At 31.9% G+C, this 25,138-nt stretch overlaps 1 protein-coding gene across 2 annotated transcripts in view; it reads left to right on the top strand.

Moving 5' to 3' along the window:
* LOC138702705 (putative helicase mov-10-B.1) overlaps positions 1 to 16,538 on the top strand; it is a 102,891-nt gene extending 86,353 nt beyond the window's left edge. For both annotated transcript variants that reach the window (XM_069830030.1, XM_069830034.1), the window contains 2 exons: positions 14 to 224; positions 1,449 to 16,538. In XM_069830030.1, the coding sequence (XP_069686131.1) occupies positions 14 to 224; positions 1,449 to 1,492 (255 nt within the window). In that variant the 3' untranslated portion in view covers positions 1,493 to 16,538. The remainder of the gene's footprint in view (positions 1 to 13; positions 225 to 1,448) is intronic.
* Positions 16,539 to 25,138: the final 8,600 nt, after the last annotated feature.

Raw genomic sequence — 25,138 nt, 5'->3', positions numbered from 1 at the left:
TTTTATGTTTCAGAGATTCAATGTAGCCATGACACGTGCGAAGGCACTTTTAATCATTGTGGGAGATCCTGATGTTCTGCAGTGTGACTTACATTGGAGAGAATTAATTTTGTACTGCAGGCAGAATGGTGGTTATGTCGGTCACCCTCTGAAATTGATGCCTTTGCCACAGCAAATGGAACAATTGAACTTTAAACTATCATCACTGACTATTGAAGCACAAGGTAAATAAGGCTATGGTTATTACAAAAGTACATATTTTTAAAGCAATAAGTTTACTACTGCTACAGCTGCAGGGTGAGACAAGTCAGATTACATAAGAAAATATTCTGTTTTCTTTCTTCCATTCTGTTCAGTGATGAAGCCAGTTTTTACATTAATGGCGAAGTCAGTAAGCAAAATTGGCGGTATTGGAGTGATATCAACTCCAATTGGATGTATCCATCTGTAATGCAAGGGACAGGAAAGTTGATGGTTTAGTGGAGCTTATGAGCAACAACAGTCATTGGGAATTTTTCATCGAAGTAGCCTGACTGCAGAAAGAGACACGGAAATGCTTGAAGAAAGTGTTTTCCAGAGCATTATGAATGAACAAGGGAATTTTATTGATATGTTTCAACAAGACAGTGTCCCACCTCATTATGGCCACCAAGTTTGTTTGTGATTAGACGAATAGTTTCCAGGAATCCATGTTGAATCTTTCGTACACTACTTTTAACACTTGAATATAAATAATTGATTAAATGGCGATCTTACTCGTGTTAATTATGTAAGCATGTGTGCTTACAGCTGTTTCGGTGCTACTTGACACCATCCTCCAATTAAGATGAATAGGTCCTTAAAGTCCTGTTGAATGACCATCACAATAGTCCACACCTGTGGAGTAACGGTCAGCGTGTCTGGCCGCGAAACCAGGTGGCCCAGGTTCGAATCCCGGTCGGGGCAAGTTACCTGGTTGAGGTTTTTTCCGGGGTTTTCCCTCAACCCAATACGAGCAAATGCTGGATAACTTTCGGTGCTGGACTCCGGACTCATTTCACCGGCATTATCACCTTCATTTCATTCAGACGCTAAATAACCTAGATGTTGATACAGCGTCGTAAAATAACCCATCACAATCACCAGACCTACCACCCCTGGACTTTTACTTTTGAAAATATATCTTAAAGGTCATCGTGTGCTCTGAGAAAATGAATAGCATGTACAACCTTAAAGAAAGGATTGCAGAAGCCTTGTCACAAATCATCCTGACCACAATAACATAAGTTTCACACAACTGGGAGCAACGAATTGAGGCGTGCATCAAGCTGATAGTCTTGTATTGAACATATACTGTAACTTTTCCTGTGCAACCTCACTTCTGTCTCACCTTATACTATTAATTACTAATTCGACCACTCATTTCTATTCATGGCCACCACCGTTACAACTATTGTTATTTTTTACAGGTGTCAGAAATGAGGCAGAGGCAGGTTGGCGTAGAGATATTTAATCATCATCCCTTGTTACAAGAGTGTCAACACTAAAGGGAAAGTAAAGATGAATCCTTTCTTTACTAATTGAAGAGCTTGATAACAGACCAAGTTCTATGTATTTTGTAAAGTTTTTAGGAGAACAGAGAAACTGTAACACGAAATTAATTTCTGACATTAACTTTCTACTTATTGCAGGTTGTTCAAAGTATTATGTAAGCCCCTTCTGAATGCAAATATAAAATCCAAACATTGCAGGGAATATATTATTGAGATATACAATTTCTTAACCAGAGCAAATTAAGTTCATTGACTGTTTTTTTTTTCTGGAAAATTGTCTACTTTACATGAGGATGAATTATGTAATTATTGCTCACATCTCTAGAAAATATTAATTTTTGATGTAGGTACATGTTATACACATACAGTACATATTATTATACTGTGATCTCTATCTGTAGAAACTGAACATAAATAATATTGCAGTAGTTTAGAGTTATCGTGTTCTTCCACAATTAGCTCACACTGCAGTTACTCAAAGTTATCATCGTATTTCTCAATATCACCTTCGTTTTTATCATCTGTAGGCTGAAAAGTCTTTTCCACTTTCTGGGACCTGAAAGAATTCCATTAGTTTTGTACATCTTTTGCATTCTCAAGAGGCACTTTATTCTCTTGTGGCAAAACTGTGGTGCAACTTGTGTACTGCTTTCCTTTCTTCAGAACACTAATTTCTGTATCATCCCAATCACTTCAGGTGTGGTTGGTACTTACAGCAACAGTGATTTTTCCAGTTATACTTTTTCTGAACTGCATAACATTCACCTCAGCAAATGTAAATGTCTATTGCATATAGGAAAATGTATATGAACACACTGTAGGTAAATTTCCCATGCAAATGAGAATGAATGTGACAGAACTCTGATGATACACTGTGTGACTTATGTGTGATACTTATTTCATCACAGATTGTGGACTGAATATTATATTTCCACGAAGATCAGGGGTAATGTGATCTTGCTTTCTTCTCCTATTTGACCGAATAACTTAAAGTTAAGCATCTGTTGAATAAAACTGGTTTCCATTTTCAGTTTGAAATTAACTTGTTTTGGGAATGAGCTCTTCAGTTGTAAATGGTGGCATTTAATATAAACAGTTAGAATATTAATTATCTTATTTAATTGTTATTGAATTAAAATCAACTATCTTAAAATAGATAATGAAAAAACAACTTGATACTTAACAAAATGTTATAAATAACATAATTGTACAAATGTAAGTTGATAATTGCAGCTATGGGAAGGTTTATTTTTTTATCACAGTACATAATGTATCTTAAGTAGATATGAAATCTATTATATTTTTGTTATTTTATGATTGTTTCCTAAAATCGTAATTGTTTCTTAAAATCTTAATTCATGAGAGCAAGAGAGAGATTCATTATCTGATATCTCCTACAGAGTGAATCCTTTATATTTAAGTCATGTTTATTGAGTCTTAGTGTTGTGATACAAATGCTATGTAGAATGTTAAGCATTTTATACCGAATACATTGATATTAATTGACTAGAAATAAACAATTTTAGTACGAAATATTGTGAATATGGTGCAATGTGATTTTATTGTGAATAATGATTAGTCATTTAGTGTATAAATCGTGCTTAATTTCTCTTCTTGGTAATGATAGCCTATATGGGTTATTTTCACAAAACTTACATATTTGATGTCCCCAAGCTAAAATAATAAAAATTGACACATTATTTCTTAAATTATAAAATTAAATTTCTCTTAAATTTTTAAACACGAATACTTGATTTTAAGAAATTTTATTTCCCGTTTTCTATATTATTACAAGGTCAATTTTAAAATGTTGTCACTGAGAACACAGAAATGCAGTACTGTTTTTCAAATACTTATAATATAAAATGGTATATTTATAATATAAAATAGCATTATTTTAGGTATTTTTATTTTTTATTGTACCGGTATTCTTCTTATCCTATAGAAAATATTTAATAAGTAACTGTAATTGTCCCTGAGTCTGCCTCAACTCTGTTACTAGTCAAAATAGTTAAAAACATTAATGTGCTAGATGGTGCTAGTGTCAGTAGAAGAAAAGTCTGATTCTTTATGTACCGGTATATTCAAGATGGTTGCAAGCTGTGTAAAATAGAAACTGTGTCCTTTAACAAGCTTGAAATCCAAAATTATGGTGAGTATTTTAATTCAATCTCAACTCTGTTACAAATACTATTTACTTATAATTAACTACAATTGTATAATTGTTGTACAGTGTTGTTAGAATGGAGTTACCTTTGAAAACAAACCATATTAATTTGATTTCAACAATAATTTCTCTGTAGTATATAATTTTATGAACATATTTCTTAACTCATTACTCAATCTCAGCTCTGTTACTCAGTACTAAATTGGGAAAATACCGGTATACTTGTTCTGTAAATTGTATTGAAGTAAATTACCAAAGCTACTGTTATATGGGCTAATATAAAAGACTGAAGTATGACTTCCCTAAAAGTTAAAAATAGACTTCGATTTTTGGGGAAAAGTAACAGAGTTGAGAACAAATAGTTTAGGAAAGGCAAAATGAGTTACCGGTATATACAGTAATGTTTAATAATAATAATAATAATAATATTTATTTGTCAGAAACCAGTGTACAAGGCCTGGATATGACGTCAGGTTCGATAATATACACACTCACACATACACTCACACATGCACAAACAAACTTAGCACAAATAAATATAGACAAGTAAACAAATAATTATAAGCAAATAAACATACATAGTCAAATAAACAAACACTGAGAAATAAACAAAACAAACACTGAGAGATAAACAGAGTATGCTGTAGGTTAACACATTTATATAAGGACAAAAGGTTTGCTTAAGAATGAGATACAGTTATAAATATTAAATTGTTTTGTGCGAGATCGTGTGTATTTGCTTGTTTTCCGCACAGAACCAATAAGCGGTAAGTGTGAAATACCACATTCAGTATTCCCAACGTAACACACATAACAATTTCCCTCCTCTTACCGCTTAAGCGCGACATTCATTTTACTGCTTTAGGCTTTTAACATAATATTTTTAGAGACGTTTAGCATAGTAATAATTATAAATTGGAAACTTACCACTGCAATTTCACCTAAATTGCACTGTTAATTATTGTTTTTAAATATTTGCAAAAATTAAGTAAACTCTACTACTCCACTAAACTTATTGCATTCCTGATACAAGTAACATTAAGGAAGACGTGAAAAAATAAACAAGATTCAGATGCCGATGTTATTACTGCAATATGTTATATAAATAATATTGTTAAAATATTAAAATGAAAAATAAATCATTACATAACCTTACCGTTTGTTTTAAGTTCGCATTTATAGACTGGGGGAAAAAAAAAGACAGACGTATATCACGGCCTGCTGGAGTATAGTAAACACAGAAAACATTTTATAGCAACAATGTTGAAGAAAGATATTTTGGTTTTCCGAAGTTGCCGTCATTAAACAGAAACCAACATGGAGATTTCATTGCAACTAATTAGAAATTCGTCTTTCAGGTATGTAATAAACGATCTTCGCACAAAATAATGTACGATACACGAGCGGTATGTTTGTTTTCATGTTCTCGGAAATTAAAAAAGCTCAACTACGTTTCGCTTTTTCAATCTTTTCCTCGACCATGAAAACGTCAACATACCGCTCTTGTAACGTATATTACTATTATATAATTGAGGACCGTTTTTGCAAAACTTGCTAACTGCAAAATTTACAAAATTGAGATTTTGGTGGATTAGTTAATATGAGACAGGCCTCTACATGATGTTAAAGGCTTCTTAGAAAAATCTTATTATTTCCTTCACAGTAATGTGTTATGTGATCGTTTTTTTCAAAACTTGCTTTCTGCTAAGTGAGAGTTATAGCAAAACTTGCAGTGATTTCAGTTTTTTGTGTCTCCTATAACATTTAGTTTTTACAGTTAGCAAGTTTTGCAAAAACGGTCCTCAATTATACATGCTGTCATCAATTAGGTGATTTAAAAGCAATATATAAAATACGGTAATAGAGTTGAGGGAGAAGCTATCACTGATGAAAAGAAACACAGATTTATGAAATGAGGCAAACCTGAGCAGCATGAGTTAAGGGGAGAGAATCGTATTTTCGCAAACTTTTTTCCTACTTGGTGTAAAATATTAATTTTTTGTATGTAAAGAGGTCATAGCTGTAGCAACTCAATCAAATATAAATATTTTGAAAAAAAAAAAAAAAAATTATTTGGGAGCCCAGATTTGAAAAAAAAATATACCCAATGCAGGATTTTACTAAAACCGATATATCTAAACCATTTTTAAAGATAGATTGAAACAGTTTTTTTGCAATCTACTTGCAAAAGCATGCTCTACAAACTGTCTGTAACAGAATTTTTATATTAGTCCCTACGTTTGTAAAATAAACAATTAAAATGTAATAACACCTTTTTTATTTCTTTTTTGCAAACAAACGGACATATTTCTAAAATGAAATCAATTAACAGAATTCTATTGCAAAGAAAAGTTTCATAATAGTCTAAAGAATGTATATTCTAAATTTCATGCATGTATCTGTAATAGTTCAGAAATTATATCCATTTTTGTCTGGCAATGTGGCAAAAAAATGTAGTTACCGGAATCAACGATAAAAGGCGGCATGTAATTTAAAAATCCTTAGCACAGGAAATTTAAAAATGGCGTCTCAACATCCGATAAGGGCACAAATACCTACAAAATGTTATGCAATGCATTCCACACATATCATAGAGTATTTTAAAGAAATTATTTTTTGAAAATTTAATTTATCGGAAACAACAATAAAAGGGGGCGAGTGATTTAAAAATCCATAGTGCAGGAAGTCTAAAAATGGCGTCTCAACATCCAATAAGGGCATAAATACCCACAAACTGTTATGCAATGCATTCCACACATATCACAGAGTATTTTAAAGAAAATTTTTTCCTTTTTGAAAATTTACTCATTTTTCACCAAAAATACCATCCTCTCCCCTTAAGTTTAGGGTTTGTGTAAAATGCAAATGATAAAATGTGTAGGTTATTTGAAAATGACCCATATATAAATAAATATATATATATATATAGGGTGATTCAAAAGGTTTTTATGAAATTCTAGGTGGTGAAAGATATGGCTATTTGGAACAGATAATATAAATAACTTTTTTTTTTTTTTTTTAAATACGACATCGTTTCAAAGATATATTTTGAAGTGTGGGTCATTTGAAACACAGTGATATTATGATGCGATTTCTATAACGTGGGGTTGCTATTACTTAATTAGGATTCTAATAACATCAAAACAATATTAAAATATCATTAAATAGTTTGTTATTGTTAATCAGAGAATACCCGTTTGTACCAGCAGTATTATATCAATATTTACCGTACTGCAAAACCTTTCCTTTGTTTGTAAGATCTGTTCAAAGTGTCCTCCATCCATAGCGAGGTCCATGTAGCAGCATTGTCAAACAGCTATTATGACACGTGTCAATACATGACGTATGGACAGGTAAACAAAGTTACTAGACCTGTACATTATAATTGATTTTGTATGTTAGAATATTTCTACTGTAATTATTTCGGAAACTACCGGTACCACTATTCCAAATAATGGATGTGTTTATTTACATTCTTTATTCCAAGTAATGTTATTTTTCATCATTTAGAATTTCACATATACCCTTTGTATCATCCAATATATGTATGTATTTTTTCGGACATATGAAACATTACCATTTTGACAGAAAATGTTGCATAGTATTGCAAAACTATTTCAACTATATGACATTTTTATCTTTCACATAAAAATACATTATTACTGTGTAACTTAAAATAACACAGTGATCCAGATTTAATATTTGCAAGAGAATAAATATAATTCATACAACATACTAATCTATAAGGATCCATAATGTTGTGTACTGAATTGAATCTGGTTGTGTTTTCGATTGTTATAACTTTGTGCAAGGAGTATTTCCAAAGTAATAATATAATTCTACCAGTTGAGCAGAATTGCAGTTATAATTTTACGTACTTCTGATGAAATATATGGGTTTATGTTTGTATAAAATTTAAGCTTTTCATACTTGCGTATAGCCTGAGCTTAATTATGATATCGTCATATACTGTAGGCCCTACACAATGCCAGAGGTTTAGTTTTTGTCAAATTAATCATAAATTTATTTTAATATATAACGTTTATGAGACACTAGTGGTTGATTCATTACCAGTACAAGATGTCACTCTCGTTTTATTTTAGTATACTTGTGAGATTTGTTATGTCTAGGCTGATCAGATTTTCCAAAGGAAAGACCGGACACTTCGATTTAAACTGTACTTCAGTACGTACCATTCATTTGCTGACCTAGATATGATGATACTGGTAATAAATTTTAATGCAGCAGTTGAAAACCCATGCTAAGAGCAAATTCATCTTGAATATTGGAAAGAAAAATCGATATTACACACGAAAAAATTAAACAATCCAGTAATTATGTAATAAATGTTAATACATTTGATCAAATAAAAATATAATAACCCGAGTGTATTTACTGCAGTGCATAAGCTATTGCAAATTACTGAATTACTAGTACCGGTACTGTAAAACGGGGTGACTTGATATGATGGGGGGTGACTTGATACATGTTTCGAAACGAAACATCAACCTACAAAACATATCAAGTCCCTCCAGCGGAACCGAAACATCAACCTACAAAATGTATGAAGTCCCCCCAGCATATCAAGTCACCCCATTTTACGATACAATATAAAATAAGAGGTAATATTCTATAGTCCATGTGTCAATCATTTCTAATAAAACATGAACTCTTTTGATCCTACGATTTATCATCAGACTTACACTTGTCAATTGAATGAATTGATTTCAACAAGCTGTGGTAACATGGTATGCGCACGTACTTAATTTCATAGTGATAACTGTAAACGCAATGATGTATAATAATGTAAGATTTTGAGAAAAAATAATAAGATTCGGATCATTGTGTGTGCTTGTGCGAGAATATGCTCGTTTTCTTTAATCAAAACAGACATCAATAATTAATCAAACTAACGTGCTGTAAATTGAGGAAAATGTACAACTGAATTAGTATAATTCAAGTTTTACTGTATTGCGTTAGGAATAAAATAAGTTATCACATGTTTAAGATCATCTCTCTATTTGGAGTCCAAGTAATTACGTACCTATCGTAATACACGATTAGCGAAATTAATTAGTGGTGATAATATGTTAAAATATGTGTGGAGCTAAAGAAAGAGATTTGTACCTTTTAAAGGGTGATTTGATTTTAAATATTCAAAATGTTTTAAAACTTAATTTTATGCTTCGTATGAGTGTTCTAATTATGATTATTTAAATTTTTTTCTTTGCATCAAATATTTGTTTACGTTAGACCATGTTCCCAAAATGGGAACATTGTCATGTAAAGACAGTAAAAGTTATTGACAACTATATGTGTGCTTTTTTATTTAGGCAACAGTTGCAGTATATAAATGGAATGTATGAATAAATATCTTAATTTTACAATGAAAATACTCGTAGAAACATTGCATCACTTCTCAGTCTATAAGACACTGAGCACACGTGTGTTTTAGACCTGTGAAACTGTTCAATTTATTTATTATGGAAAAATTCATCACACACTTTTCTGTGAAGCCTCTTTCCACATTTTTTCCACATCAATCTTGTATTTTGCATGCATGCTACAGATCTACCTTGTGTGGTTTCTTTCATGAAGTGGTTGATTCTATCATACCTCACACCCTGAAGAGTAGATCATGTTGGTACCCCTCACTTTCTGTACATCACACCAGACTTGATCAATGTTAATGCAATGATTCTTCGGTACAGTACTCCAAGTGGTTGATTTTACTATCTACTGGGAAAACCGGAAAGCAGCAACAACAGAAATATTCTGTCTGTTTAAGAATAAATTCCATCAAAATCTTTTTGATCGCAAACGTGATCTGTAAGATGATGACAATCTATCTAGCAGATCAACCCCCCCCCCCCCTCCCATTCTCTGATTGTATATGTGAATCAGGTGTGGTTGTGGAACTTCCTGACGACTTTCCTTCTTCACTTCCCAACTGGCCTTATGAATTGGACTAACAGCTAAGTAGTTACTTGCAATTGTAACAACAGAGTTGTCATTCCATCTCACACAAATAATCTGCCCATCAGATCTATAATCGTGTGATCCACGTCCATAATTTTTCATCACACTTGAAGATTTTAGCGAACATTTGTTAGTTCTGTTTTCTCTTGTTCCACATGCACGAAAACCACTTTCTGTCAAATCCATCAGGAGAGAAATGTTGGTGAAGTAGTTGTCGAAGAAAACTATGTTGAGATGGGTTCTCACAATTGAAAGTATCTGTTTCACGACATGACTTCCTAGTGTCGTTTTTGCTGCAGTATATTTCCATATTGTATGGGTAACCGTTTGATCCACATAACATCCACATTTTGAATCCAAACAGAATAGGCTTATTTTTTATAAACATCTTGGCTGAATGGTGACTGTGATTCATCAAGATTCATCAACGCTCAGGTGTTTATGAAAAATACCAAACTGTAGGACATTTTTAGCTAAGGTATCATAAAAGGGCTTCACTTAGCAACTTTTCAATTTTCATTATTATTATTGTCAGTTAAAATGAATTATCTACATAACAAATAATGAGATTATTTGTCACATTTTATTGGCTTGAACATTTTCAGCTCGAAGGAGCCATCTTCAGAAAATTATGACTGAGAATACATATAATTTTTGTCACGAAAAGATAGATAGAATTATGAGTCTCAAATATGAAACTTTGAATAAGAAACTAAATAATTTGTTGGATAAAAAAAAATTGATACATACACATTTTATTCCGTATTACAGGTGAATTGTCTCCATTCAAGACATGCTGGAGCCTAAGTCACAGATGGTTCAGCAAATCATAATCAGAAAAACATTTTGTATTTTAATATTTTATTGATCACAGCTTATATAGCTTTATCCTTTTTAACTTTTATTCACTTTTGAGTTCATAATTGTTTTTAGCAGAGGCTCATAACTTGCTTATTGTTCACATTGTATCATATAACACGTATGTATCAACTCTTATTTATATGTATTCTCAGGCATAATTTTCTGAAGATGGCTCTTTCAAGCCGAAAACGTTCAAGCCAATAAAATGTGACAAATAATCTCATTATTTGTTATATAGATAAGTATAGACGGTTCGTGCTCATCCCCAATTCAATGTATTAGCTTATCAGTTCTCATCATGTCTCTTAAATAAAATGAATTAGCTTTTTTATCAATCTAAATCGGTCTCTGCACATTGTTTTCTGAAAGATGGGGCTCAGAGATCCTCTGTTGTAGACCAGTAGTCATTCTCATCAGGAAGGGAATGACAGCCACTGATCAGTAACAACCCAAGAAACTGGCACATCTCTTCGTTGGATATTTCAAATACGTGATAATTTTTATCCCTATTGGTATATAATTTTATCTGCATAGCTGTATTTTAAATTATTTTTGATATTACATAGAGTGTAAAGATTTTAAATTCGGATTTTCCTACGTGTTCACTCTCTGTGTACATCAAGAGACAGATCCTCAAAAGCCATCTTCTCACTTTTCATTCAACAATCTTGGTGAGCTTTCTTTGATGAGGGGGCCGTGCTTGCAGGTTATTCAGTACTACTATCACTATCATAATCGGTATGATGCCAATCTACTTCAGCAGGAATATCTCTTGAAATTCAATTTTTATCAGGAGTATCTTCTGTTAATTGTTCTGGTTACGGACTCTGGTGGAATAATGACAAAATCCATTACTGATTGATGAATTTTCAACAGAATCAACTGCCTCTCACAAGAAACTATCACGCAGACAGTACAAACTGCAATGATGAAAAATTTCCACAAAAAGAATAATTTACATGCCAACATTTTCAAAATGGACATGTATAATTTTATTAGCGACACTCGGATTTGTGATATTTTGCGGCATATTTACGTATGTTTCATTAAATTAAAGTATAATTCTTTTATGAAACATTATATTCTATATATATAATAATATTCAATAATAAATTATGGAAAAAAAATGTAGTATGGGTATTTTTTTTAATTTCCAAATATTTACATAGATACATACAGTATATTCATATTAATGCAGATTATTCTAATGTTAGTTCACAGTGTGTAGAAACTAATACCATTAAATATAATTTTATAAATATATAAATATCTGTAAGAAAATAAAAATTTTATTTGGGAATGTTGAACATAATAAAAGTTAAGTATATGCTGAAAATATATATGATATCAGTGTAAGTATTTATATGAATAGAAGCTCAAAAACCATTGCTGTGTTCTAATATTCTGTGATAAGTATGATTTGTGATGTAGTTAGAAGCATGGAAAGACTTAGTAGATTTTGTATTATACTAATTATAGTAACTTATAAGCATAATATAATTGTGAGTAGAACAATATGAATATAACATTTTACAAAATCAGTACAGCTATAATGATGTCAATTTTTCAACAAGCAAATTGTCAAATTACGTACTAGAATTCGTGCAAGATTTCATCTGATATTGTTTAATTTTCTTGAAATTCTTGATGACTTTGTCAACAGGTTCAGACATGAAATGTATTATCAAAGCATTTTTTTTTTGTCAAATTAGCTTATTTTCTTACATTCTTATAATATGACAGTAGAGGCATGTTGACTGTTTTCAGAACTTTTATATTATACATTTGAATATTGAATTGTACAGTTCAGTTTATGGTAGTATCTGTCTTGCAAATTCCACTGCATTCCTACTAATGAACAAATGAAGAGGGAAATTAGTTGTACTATAGTCATGTCGCTGTTATTTCCGGCGTGACTCTTCCTCTTTGCTTACACCTTAGGAAGTGAAGGCTCTATAAAGCCTAGGTAGGTAGTATCGTTCGCTATTTTTGTTCTTTCGTTGCCGAGCTACCAAACGAGAATCTGTTTGCTGCACCGTTAAACATTATCATGTCATAGCTCCTATGATAATAAATCAAACACACTGTAATTGAGCAAATAATTGAGCGACAAATAATGTACTCGTGTGCTTTCTGCAAACGCCAACGAAAGAACCAAAATGACAGGCGATTATATTAAGTATTTATCGAGTGTTAGGAAGTTCATAACGTCATCAGCTGCAAATGACAAGACGCACATGTTTAAATGTAGCTGACCTGCAACGTAATTGGCTGCCAGAAATAAGAGCGACGGGACTATAGTGTTTCATTCGGAAATCTGCAATTACTATACTGGTACTAATTTTCCCCTTTGAATTGCTGTCCATACACAAAATTGATTTACATTGTTATTATTTACCGATATTTGCTAGTTTTGGAGGTTAATGTAAATGTATATTTTTTTGCAACTTCTAGAGTCAATTTGATGGAAGAATTCCTATTGGACATAATTTCACTAATAAAGTTTCTTTATGAAGAATTTATTTTTATGATCAATTTTATACACATTTGTAATTGAGGGGTTGGGTGCAAGAAAGGCACTTCTCTCAAATGCAAGTTTTGAGAAAATTTATGTTGCAAATTCAAACCATAATAATGTTTTATATGCACGCCTTTACATTTTGGGTATTCCTGATGTCTGTGACTCACAGTATTGAACTACAACTTGGTGATGATGTGCATAACAGATCAGAGAACACAATAAAGCGTTTTACTCAAAAAGGGCACTTCCTCTAAAATGCCCTTCTTGCACCCAGCCCCTCAATTATATAATTTCACAGAGAATTAATGTACATTATTTTAGTTACTAACTTTCTAATATCCTTATTTATATATACATTGATATTTTTCTTGCATGTAATAATTTCTAAACTGTGTCCTATAAAAATTCTAAACATATTACACTCAAGAGCAACATACATACTTATCGGTATTTGTATAATTATATTTTTATATGAAAGTGTTACTTAACTGGAATTGTAAAATTATACCTCTAATCATTATTTTTGATAAAGTACTTTTTAATATCACGAAGACTTAAATATAATTGGCAATTTAACAATCAAGAATGAAATTCCAGTTTGATAATACATTGTTCATTGAGTCCTCGGTATTGGTAGTCTAGTGATTATGTCGTTCTCACATTGGAACCAGTGTTAATGAGTTCAAACATAACCAAGAGAGATAAATATAATATGGCTTCTTTCGGAAGGAAAGTAAAGTTGAGACGTTGAGAGGCATGTGTTGTCAATTTATGGCCTGTAAACAACACTTTCTAAATTCAGTGAGCTTCAGACAAAATTTATTGACCTTTTCATGCCCACCTCAGAATTCAGCTCTTGGGCCTGTGTTGTGTTTTGTAAATGGAACTTTCTTAGTAATGTGCATTTTAAAGTATATCTTTCTTGTATGATGAATTTAAATTTATTCCGACATTTTACTAGAATTCCTCTGTGTCTAATTGTGTTCACAATGCGTTTAAAGTACCCTTGGATTTAAAGAATTTGTTTTCACTTTGTCCTAGAATTAGAAACTACTGTTAATAGATAATCACAGATTTAATTTTTAATCGGTTACTTAATGAGGCTGTATCAACTATTGGATTACTTACCTATGGAATCAATGATACAGATGTTGTTATAAGTGCAAACGTAATGGTACAGTATAGTCTGATACTCTGATGTACCTATACATAAACATTATCTAAAAGTTTGAATATTATGAATGAGAAACATATAATACGTGAGGAATGGATTATTCTACGGATTACTTCGTAATTTTGAATGCTGGACTAGATTTCAGGAGTTGATTGTGTGTTGCCGAAGAAAGAAATATTTTCATTTTCTCTTGTGTAGTTTTGGAGCTAATTTTGTTAAAGCAAGCAATTTTTGTGAAGATGTTCTTATTATTTATAGAAAACTGTTTGGACAGAAAACACGCCACAAAATATGATTGTAAGTTTATCATTTGCTTAGAATTGATTCTCGACCTTCATATCTTATGATTGACTAACTTATTAACTTTAATTCAAATTTTAATTTGAAAGTTGGGAGCTTGAGAATTCTAATTTTACATATTTACAATTACGCCCATGTGAACATATTGTGAATGGTCGCATTTAATGGAATGAATCCTATCTTTCATGTAACATTATGTTTAAATTTCAGTTTGCATTGTAAATGAGACCTTACAATCAGAATTTGAACTCGTACTGAAGGATCAACTAAATGGTGTTGTTGTTTTCTAATGCCAGGCGTAGGTACTGAGAGATTGAGATCCTTCAACCTTGTGAAATTAGTGATGCATCAGTGTCCACTAGGTGGAGTGTGGCAGTGGAGGAACATTACAGAAAAGCTCAACATATTTACTTCGAAAGATTTATTATTACAGATTTTTCCTTCCAACATGCCAGAGGGTAATATAAAAGATAACACTGCGTAACAAATTTGAACTTTTTTTTTTGCACTGGGCATGTGATACATGTTTTCTATATAATTTGAACCTCCTGAATACGAATATGACAATAAAACAGTTGTTGGTTACGGTATTTTAGAAATTGTACAGAAATTTTAAAATTTACATTTTAAGGCAAATTTTATTTTCTTTCATCTTCTTTCCTTGATCCAGAAAAAGTTTTAGTTTAAATATATTCGACTTGTAAATGGTTTATATTGAGTTTTTACCAGTAAAGAGTATGTTCTAAAGTAGCAACCATGATTTTTATGTCGGTACATTTATATCATTGAGGATTTCCAATGTGGTTTGGTAGAGACATAATATGTCTGAGAGGCTAATATCAAAGAGTTCCGAGGAAATTTATTTTTAGTAATTTTAAGTACTTTTAGATCATTTCGGCAAATATATTTTTATTTATTTATTTTTTATCTTCTCTGTTGATACGAAGGTAGTATAATGGTAACTGACAATAATATTATTGTATATTTAATGGAACTGTCTGACAGTACCAACATTAAGCCAGTACGGGGTACTTGTATTTTTTGTTTTTTTTTGCTACAGAGTGTAGTTATGTACCTACATTTTCTAGAGATAATTACTTGGACTGTTATTTATGGGAAAGATTTATGATTACTTAGGACTAATATTTTGCATAATTATTTTATGTGGTTCCTATTTTTGTAATAAGTGTGTTTGCACTTAGAATTTAACGTGTGTGTGCTTATATATATATATATATATATATATATATATATATATATATATATATACACACACACACACACACACACACACACACACACACACACACACACACACACACACACACACACACACACAGTGCTTTACTTCTGGAGAAAAAGGTTGTGAAACTCTATGTAGAATATTTTGGACAGGGAGATGATTACTATTCAGTGCACGAGAATTTTGTAGTTTTTAACCTCCTTTTTGTCCAACTAAGACTTAGGTCTAAGCGGAATTCAAAGAAAGTTATTTACACATATTTTGGTTCCATGATGAAAAAACGCGCATTCCGCCAGAAAAAAGCACTGTGTGTGTGTGTGTGTGTGTGTGTGTGTGTGTATATATATATATATATATATATATATATATATATTCATTGAAATAGTTCAAAATATTATACCACAAAATATTCAAATTGATGAAGTTTCAAAATTGCCTTACATGATACAGTTTGTACCCGTATACATAAAATAAATTGTGAATCACTATGAAATAACTGGCATTCTCTTTGTTATAATTTTTGTAACTTATATGTCTTAGACAATGAGTTATTAAAGAATAGTTGAAAATATTACCGGTATATCACAAAATGTTCAAATTGATGAAGTTTCGAAATTGCCTTATATGATACAGTTTGTACCCTTATACATAAAATAATAAATTGTGAATCACTATGGAATAACTGGCATTCTTTTCGTTGTAACTTTTGTAACTTATACGTTTTAGACAATGAGTTATTAAAGATTTATTCAATTTCGTAAGCTTACGTCTAATTTAAATAATTTGATTATATATGAAGGAAAGTGTCATGTTAATATATTGTGAGAATCACACTACTGTATTTCCACGTGGGAAAGTTGAAGATAGAAGCAGCTTTCAAAGTGTTGTATAGTATTGGTACCAGTATAGTCTACTGTTGTTACAGATTTTCTAGTCGAGGCTTATATCTAGAGGGATCCATATTCCTGATTCGAAATATTTGACTAATTAAAACTTCAGTGTTATAAAAGTCGCATATTTGAACAGGAAGCAAGCATGTGTGCTAGTAGGCTACTACAGGTTTGAAGTATTAAACGTTGAACAAAATAGGCAAATTGAGGACCGTTTTGCAAAACTTGCTAATTGTAAAAACTAAATAATTTTATAGGAGCCACAAAAACTGAAATAACTGCAAGTTTTGCTATAACTCTCACATAGGAGAAAGCAAGTTTTGAAAAAACGATCACACTTTAACACATTACTGTGAAGGCAATAATAAGATTTTCCTAAGAAGCTTTTAACATCATGTAGAGGCCTGTCTTATGTTAACTAATCCACCAAAATCTCAATTTTGAAAATTTTGCAGTTAGCAAATTTTGCAAAAACGGTCCTCAATTAAACATTTCAAGTATGGTACCAATATTATGGTAATAATACAAAATTATATTATATTTCAAATTGAACAACAAAGTGATAAATCAACACAATTAACCTACTCTAAAATTTGCCGCAAAGATAATACAACACTAAAATATCTCCCAAAAGTAATACAAATTAAGGAAAAAGAAAACAGGTTTCATAGTCTTGTTAAAGATCTTCTGGTGGTTAGAATTTAAAACTACTAGTACCGGTACTTTTGTATTTCCATTTGCTTTTATTTTAGCTTTCGACATAATGGCGTTGGGTCTACCAAGTTTTCATTTACTGTAGAAGGATTCTTCTTTCGTTATTCTCATGTTGAAAATTTGTGTTGATTTAATAAAATTTTTCTTATCAAGATAATTCCATATAATGTTTAGTGTTATGGAATCGATAGATATATACGAGTATTTTACAGGATCCATAACTACGTTCCTAAAACGATATAATTCTTAATATATATGTTACACGGACATCCATAAGACAATTCACACAAACGCACGTGCACACACACGTTTTTATTTAACAATATGTATTTAGTGAGTCAATTGCCTCATGAATGTCCATGTAACCTATCCACTTTTCTAAAACTAAATTTCTATTTCGTGTGCATGTTATTGTTTATATTGATCAGATTATAGATTACCGTATAGTAGATCATAGTTGAATGCCTCGCCGAGGAATAAATAATTTAAACTTTCGGGTTTGAGCACCACCTTCCTGCAAAATATATAGTTATATATTTTTTTTTCGTTTGCTTTTTTTCAAGTAAGTTAAGTGCAACTTTCGTTCTTAAATTGCAACGTTTTTATTTGACATTTTAATTGTTCATCATTTGAATTTTTTCAAGATTAAATACCACAAGCTGCCATTATGTTTCTTCTCCATCTATTAGCTACTTACCACTTAGAATGACATTTTGGGAATAAATCACTGTCTTTGGGATTAATTCATAATCCTAAACATTATTAAATATTTTAATAGCTTATATGCAAATATTTGTTTTAGAACTTTTGATATTTACTGTACCAGTATTATATGTCTTTCACTAACATAATTTCAAAAGCTATGAACATGTTTAACTGTTAAAATATCGATAACATATTTCCATAACATCGTTGAATTTTTTATCAAGTCACTAAACAATCTGGAATATTCTGGACTTTTACAAAATTCTGGAACATTCTCACGTTCTTAAACCTTCTCTTTATTCAATAGATATTTATGATACGGTATTCTATTACTCTGTTTAATTACAATGCTTCTTTTTTTTCTGCGTAAACGAAAAAATTAAACATAGGTACCATAAATTTATTTCGTGAGAATATTCTCATGTGAGATCACTATATTGCTTTCATGAAGCATAGAGTTCAGATCCAATTAAATAATGTGTGGGCTTTAAAAGTACCGTAATTATAAATTCAGTCTATTAATTCATAACATAATTTGAACTATACATATACAGATGGATTATTTTCAGCTGTAATTGAAACAATTGCATATGCATCACTTTCGGAATTTTCTTCACAGTCTTCTCCAACAGTTTCACGTCCACTGCGGTAAGATTCATTTCTGATGCAAGGGATACACACTTCATTGCTATGCCACATAAAATACGAGCAGATCATTAGCAGTATCCACAACAGAAAAATACCCATGTATATTACTATGTTGTTAACCACTAACTGACCATAAAGTTGTACAAGGAGCAATGGACATGTTAAAAAACACAGAGTAAGAAGAGCTACTCCTAAAAATATGGTAAAGAAGAATACAGCTACTTTCAAATTGTGTTTGTATTTGGCCATCTTTATGAAGATAATAGTCTACAGTACAGTACCATAGAAGGTCAGATTTAAAAGGTGAATGAAACTACACTTGCACACAAGTTACACCATTCGATGTCTGAACCGTCTCTAAGTTAATTACACATGTTGTTATCCACATAATGAACCAAAGTGTGGATTATTTTTCTTAACTTTTGTACAACAGATGAAATAGCGTTCACTGGAAAATTGTTTTCCTAATAACAGCTGATTCACACTAAATAGATTACATGGAAAGGATGTGGATCAAGCAAGTTCCGGACCAGTTTTATCATTACACTATTTCCTTTAGCTTTCTGCACCAATGCTAATGCTTCGAAAGACACTGTGACATACAATATTTGACTAGTACGGTACTTTATAATCACCATTTCTGATACAATAATGTATAGTACCTACGGTGCATTATACTTTAAAATGTAAAGCAATAAAATTAATTATAATAATATTATAAATAACTGGACTAATTACAATTAATATTGAAGAACTAAAGCTACCGTAATTATAATTCACATTAAAACCAAAACAAATTTTGTTTCCATTAGAATTATATTTAATTTAGTACTATTACAGCTAACGTTAAGATTATTTAAAAATGAATAAATACAGAAAAATTTCAATAATAATATAAGGATATTTTTAATACCGTAGTAATGAATGACAATCAATATACTTCGGAATATGAAGTATGTGTTAAAAGTTGTGTAATCAAGATGTATAATTAGTATATCTTTACAAGTATAGGTTGCAGAAATTAGTGCTATGAAGACACTATTAGATGTACAGTATTTAATTTGCACTCATATTTTCATTTTTGATCAATAAATTATAGAACCCAGATATATAGCTACCGATATGTGTGCAGAAACAAATACTGAAATATAATATTGGTACACACTTTGCTAAGAGCATTTACTCATACTATAAATAGACAATTACGATTGATGCATAATTATAATATGAAATGAAATGAAATAGCCCAATATGTCCCATGAAGGGCAAAGGCCTCCTACCCTTGGGTAGGGTTAGCTCAGTTTTCCTAACTTGGCGAGCTACTCCATGTTAGGTTCAATGCTGTTCGTTAGGTATAATGTTGTTTGACACTACACTTTTCACTGTTCACTATTAAACTTCCCTCAAACAATGATGCTTGAATGTTGCTGTTCTAGTCGTTGCTCAGTTGTCTGCCTAGCGACTTCCACTCTTCTCTGTCCCTTGCTATCCGTGTCCATTGGTGCCCTGTGTGATCTTTGAAGATGTCCTTCCATCTGCGTCTTGGTCTGCCTTGCGTCCTTTGCCCAATCCATGTGTCCCAAACAGTACTTTTGTAGGTCCATCTGTTGTCTTGTAGTCTGGCAATGTGTCCTCCCCACTTCCATTTGCTTTGTGTGGCTGTTTGTGCGACGTCTGTTGTCTGTGTTAGTTGTTGGATTGTGGTGTTTGGTATCCTGTCTCGCAGGGATATTCCTAAGATTTTGCGCTGCATTTTACGTTGACATATTTGAAGTTTGTTCTTTTGCTGTGATCTTAGCGACCATGTTTGACATACATAATTATAATAACATTAACATAATTCCAATGAATTTAGCTTAAGCATACTATTCTATTGTTGCAGTACATAAGCCTTAATTATAGGCATTTCGAGATTTTCCTCAAAGAAAACAATTAATTCTCTGAAAAAAAAATTAAAAAGAAAGAGTCTGTTGAATTTACCCCGAATATCAAGTAAGATATTGGTAAGATACTGGTACTAAATTTATCATGAATTTTATAATTTTTTATTTTACGGTAAGTGGTCTATGTTTCTCGACATTAGCAACATATATGAGCCATAATCTTAGAAACGGGGTGAATGGGAGTGAATAATGTTAAGTTAAGGGACTGTCTTTGCACAATAATAATAATTATAATGATGATAATTTTTTATTGTAGGAACACATCTTATGTTGAAAGTAATCTGACAAAACGAGGGAACATTAGGCGTATTAAATTACGTTCCTTTCTTGAGAAGAAGATTAGGTTAGATTTGTTTTTCTGCGTAGATAATAATTGGGCACGAAGCAGTACCTCCATTCTGTGTGGTGTCATGACGGAAAATTACGCGATTTTCTTTCAGTAACTGTTACTATAAAAATGTTCCTTTTTTTTTTTTTTAATAAATCTGAGCTTTGTAAAGGGCAAATACCAGTAAAAGTATGCATTTTCTTACAGAAATAGGGAATACGCACTTAAATTTTTTTTCCACCGAAATACAGGTTTACATGCACAATGAACTGAATTTAATTCTTAAATCATCGACAAAGGTATTATTTCCAAAGAGTTTCTTTTACATCTATTTTAGAATATATTCATTTTCAATATCAATTGAAGCTCTAATGACCAATAACAATGATGAAAGGTCAAACTGTGAAGTTAGGCAACAACTTTTCATCAACAGAACTGAATTTTTTTTCTGAGTAGATTACTGATACTAATATGTGAAACTCATGTTAAGAAAAGAGGTTGTAGGAGAGATAGTTTCTGTCAACACTTACGCTCTTCTCACTTTAACATTTCTCCATTAGTATATATAATCTAAACCAGTGGATCTCGAACTTTTTTTGGATTACGGAACATTGATGAATAAAAATAGTGAATGGTGGAACCATTATAAATTTTTACACTTTTGAATTCTGTTGGAAATTGATTTATGGTGTTCTATTCATTCATATAATTACTTTATACTTTTATGTAAATAATAAGTAATCCATATTCGAAAATTGAAACGCGTTTGGACATAACTATACTAATCAATTCTGTGATATCCCATTAATTATGACTGTGTGCCAGAGCTTAGTTTCTTGAAGTTTGAGAAAGGTGTCACAATGGTTAGTTTGCTACAACTACGTATTTTTAATAGTGTCTTCACAGTTCGCAGTTACTGTGGTTAGATTGGTTAAGATAAAATAAAAATGAAACAGGTCTTTCAAATTCACAAACAATATACTCTGCATAAATACAGCGCCTTCAACTTAAGATGCAACCCAGGCACCGGCAGGCGGGCAGTACTCTCAAGTGGTAACACCCAGCGGCAGTGTTTACCTCCTTATCTTAAGACATAAGATGTTCAAAATGACCTCCAGCAGCTTCAATACAATGCTCACACCAGCGAAGAAGATGATGATATACGTGGTCCAATTCCTGCCTTGAAATCCCAGAGATCACGACCCAAATATTTTCTTGAAGTTCCTCTAATGTTTGAGGATTGTTCACATACACATGTTTTAACATACCCCAAAGATATGTTACATGTTGGTAAACACCATGATAAATTTAAACTTAAGCAGAGCACAGTTCACCAAACACGTTAAATGAAAACAAACTGACCAAACACATTCACACCTTACAGAAGACAAACTAACACTAATTGCATGCTGGGTTGCACAACACCACTGGATTTTCCCACTTAAAATACCGGCCTATCCGCCTGCTTGTCTGCCTGCCTGTCACCGCACAACACCACTTGGTTTTCCCGCTATAGAGAATGGTCTATCACCCGTCCACCTGCCATGACCAGGGTTGCGTCTTAAGTTGAAAGCACTGTATTAAATAACTACATATTCTAAACAGTCATATCATTGAATAAATAAATAGCAATTACTAGGACGTGTGAGTCTGTTGTTCCCTGTATATCTTCTCAAATCTTGGAATCAAAGTGGACACAGTCTCCCTCATTTCCTGTACCACACTGACTTAGCACGATACTTGCTTTTTATCACAGTGACTGCCAAAAATCCAGCTTCGTAATAACGTCGCAAATGGAATTCAGGTTAATATACCTGAAAATCTGAAATTTACAATTCATTTTGAGAGTATTCAGATAAGTCTCTAGTTAATATTCAAATAAATGTTTTTGTTCTTGAAAATTATATGTATCTGATGATGCCACAATAGTGGCAAAAACTTTCATACAAATATGTAATATAAAGAGTTTTACTCTATGACATTCATTCATTCATTCATTCATTCATTTATTATATTCCATAGATCTTACATGAGCAATGAAGCTTTAAGATGTGGAACAAGTCAAAATTTTACAATTTTTACAAATTTTTACGATATTTTACAATTTTTACAGTTTTACAATTTAGTAATTTTCTACAATGATGAGGTGAGGTCCGAGGATTCGCCAAAAGATCCATTTGCCTTTTGGTTGGGGAAAACCTCGGAAAAACCCAACCAGGTAATCAAATCAAAGAGGTGAAATGAAGTGATGCTGAGGACTCGCCATAGACCATCCGGCTTCAGTCCCATGGCTGGGGAAAAAGCTCGGAAGAAACCATTCAATGAGACCAAAGGGGGATCCAACCCAAGCCCGAACGCAGCTCCGGATCAGCAGCCCAGCGAGTCTGCCGACTGAACTACATCGATGGCTTTACTAAAAATATACAATACATAGCCAATCAGATTATTAAATTTACAAACGCAAACGATCATTCATCAGTTGAGCTATATGTATAAAACAAAACAAGTAAGTTAATTAAATTTAAGGCATAAACAATTCAATCAGTTGTGATATACAGAAATTGATAATACATATCATGCAAACTACTTCAAATTACAAACACAATTTATCAATAGAGCTATACAGATTACTATTCAATTTAAAGCATCGGCCAAAACTATACAAACATATACAATACAAAGTAAGCAGATTAATTCAATTTACAAGCATACTTTCATTAAGCTATACAAATTTATGCAATTAATATCAAGTAGATTAGTTCAATTTATAATTATAAACAATTCATCAGTTGAGCTATACAGACTACTATACAATTTACAGCATATACAATTCATCAGTTGAGCTATACAGACTACCATTCAATTTACAGCACATATAATTCATCAGTAGAGCTATACAGACTAGTATTCATTTTAAAAGCATATAGGCCCTACAATTCATCAGGCAAACTATACAAACATATACAATCAAATTAGTTCAATTTACATACTTATTTTTGTTAAGCTATACAAAATAGTACAATTCATATGAAGTAGATTAATTCAATTTATAAGCTTAAAAAATTCATCAGTTGACCTATACAGTATTTTGTTCGGAAAATAATGTTTCACTACTGTCCAATTTCGATCCTAATAGTGATTTACCTGACAACATTACCGTTACTGAAGAAGACATTCATAAGGCTCTTTATGGCATTAAGATTGACACGTCCCCCGGCCCGGACTGCATTACTGTTCGCATATTAAGGCATCTCAAAACAACGAAATTCCTAACCTTATTTACCAATGCAATGCTACACTTTTCTTTTATGCCCTCTCCTCTGAAACAAGTTCGGACAGTTTTAATTTATAAGGGCGGTGATGAAAAAAATATAAAAAACTGGAGACTGATAACCATATTTCCTGTCTTGCGAAGAATTATTGAAAGAGTGTTGGATTCAAAATTAAGAAGTTATATTGCATTAAATCAATATCAGCGAGGATTTATGGCTCTGTCTGGCACGCATATAAATTCTTCAATTGTTAATTGTCTTCAATCAGCAAAAAAATTAAAAAAAAATTGTTGTATCGTATTTGTTGATGTATCTAAGCCCTTCGACTCCATCGGACATGAACATATAAAAAGAGCATTCCACGGAATCTCTACAATTTAATTTCTTCTTCGTTATCGGCCAATACTATTCAAATTGAATCAAATTTTCAAGAAACAAAACCTATAGCGTTAAATTGTGGCATAGCACATGGTTCTCTGTTATCACCCATATTATTTAATTTGGCAATCAATCATGTGATGCAAAATCTGACAGATTATGATATTTCTACTAAATATGGCTATTCTTCATCAGATCAACTACCTCATTTGTCTGCGCTAGCCTTCGCTGATGACCTTGCTTTAATTGGTAGCACTAAAGCAAATGCTACATCGCTTGTTGATTTAGCTGAAAGTAGCTTAACTGAAATTGGTCTTCGCATAAATCCAGCTAAAAGCAAGGCAATAGTTTTACAAAAGGGCAAGCTCTGTGCAGATGACATTATCTCTCTACAAGGGTCAGTTATTTCCTCGTTGCATGATAAAAATGAGCGTAACCGATATCTCGGAATAGATTTCACAGACAAAATCTCCTTTAATAAAA

The sequence above is a fragment of the Periplaneta americana genome, chromosome 1, assembly GCF_040183065.1.
Source record: "Periplaneta americana isolate PAMFEO1 chromosome 1, P.americana_PAMFEO1_priV1, whole genome shotgun sequence".
Taxonomy (NCBI): Eukaryota; Metazoa; Arthropoda; class Insecta; order Blattodea; family Blattidae; genus Periplaneta; species Periplaneta americana.
The sequence above is the reverse complement of the archived record's forward strand: the minus strand, read 5'-3'. Positions and strand labels throughout refer to the sequence as shown.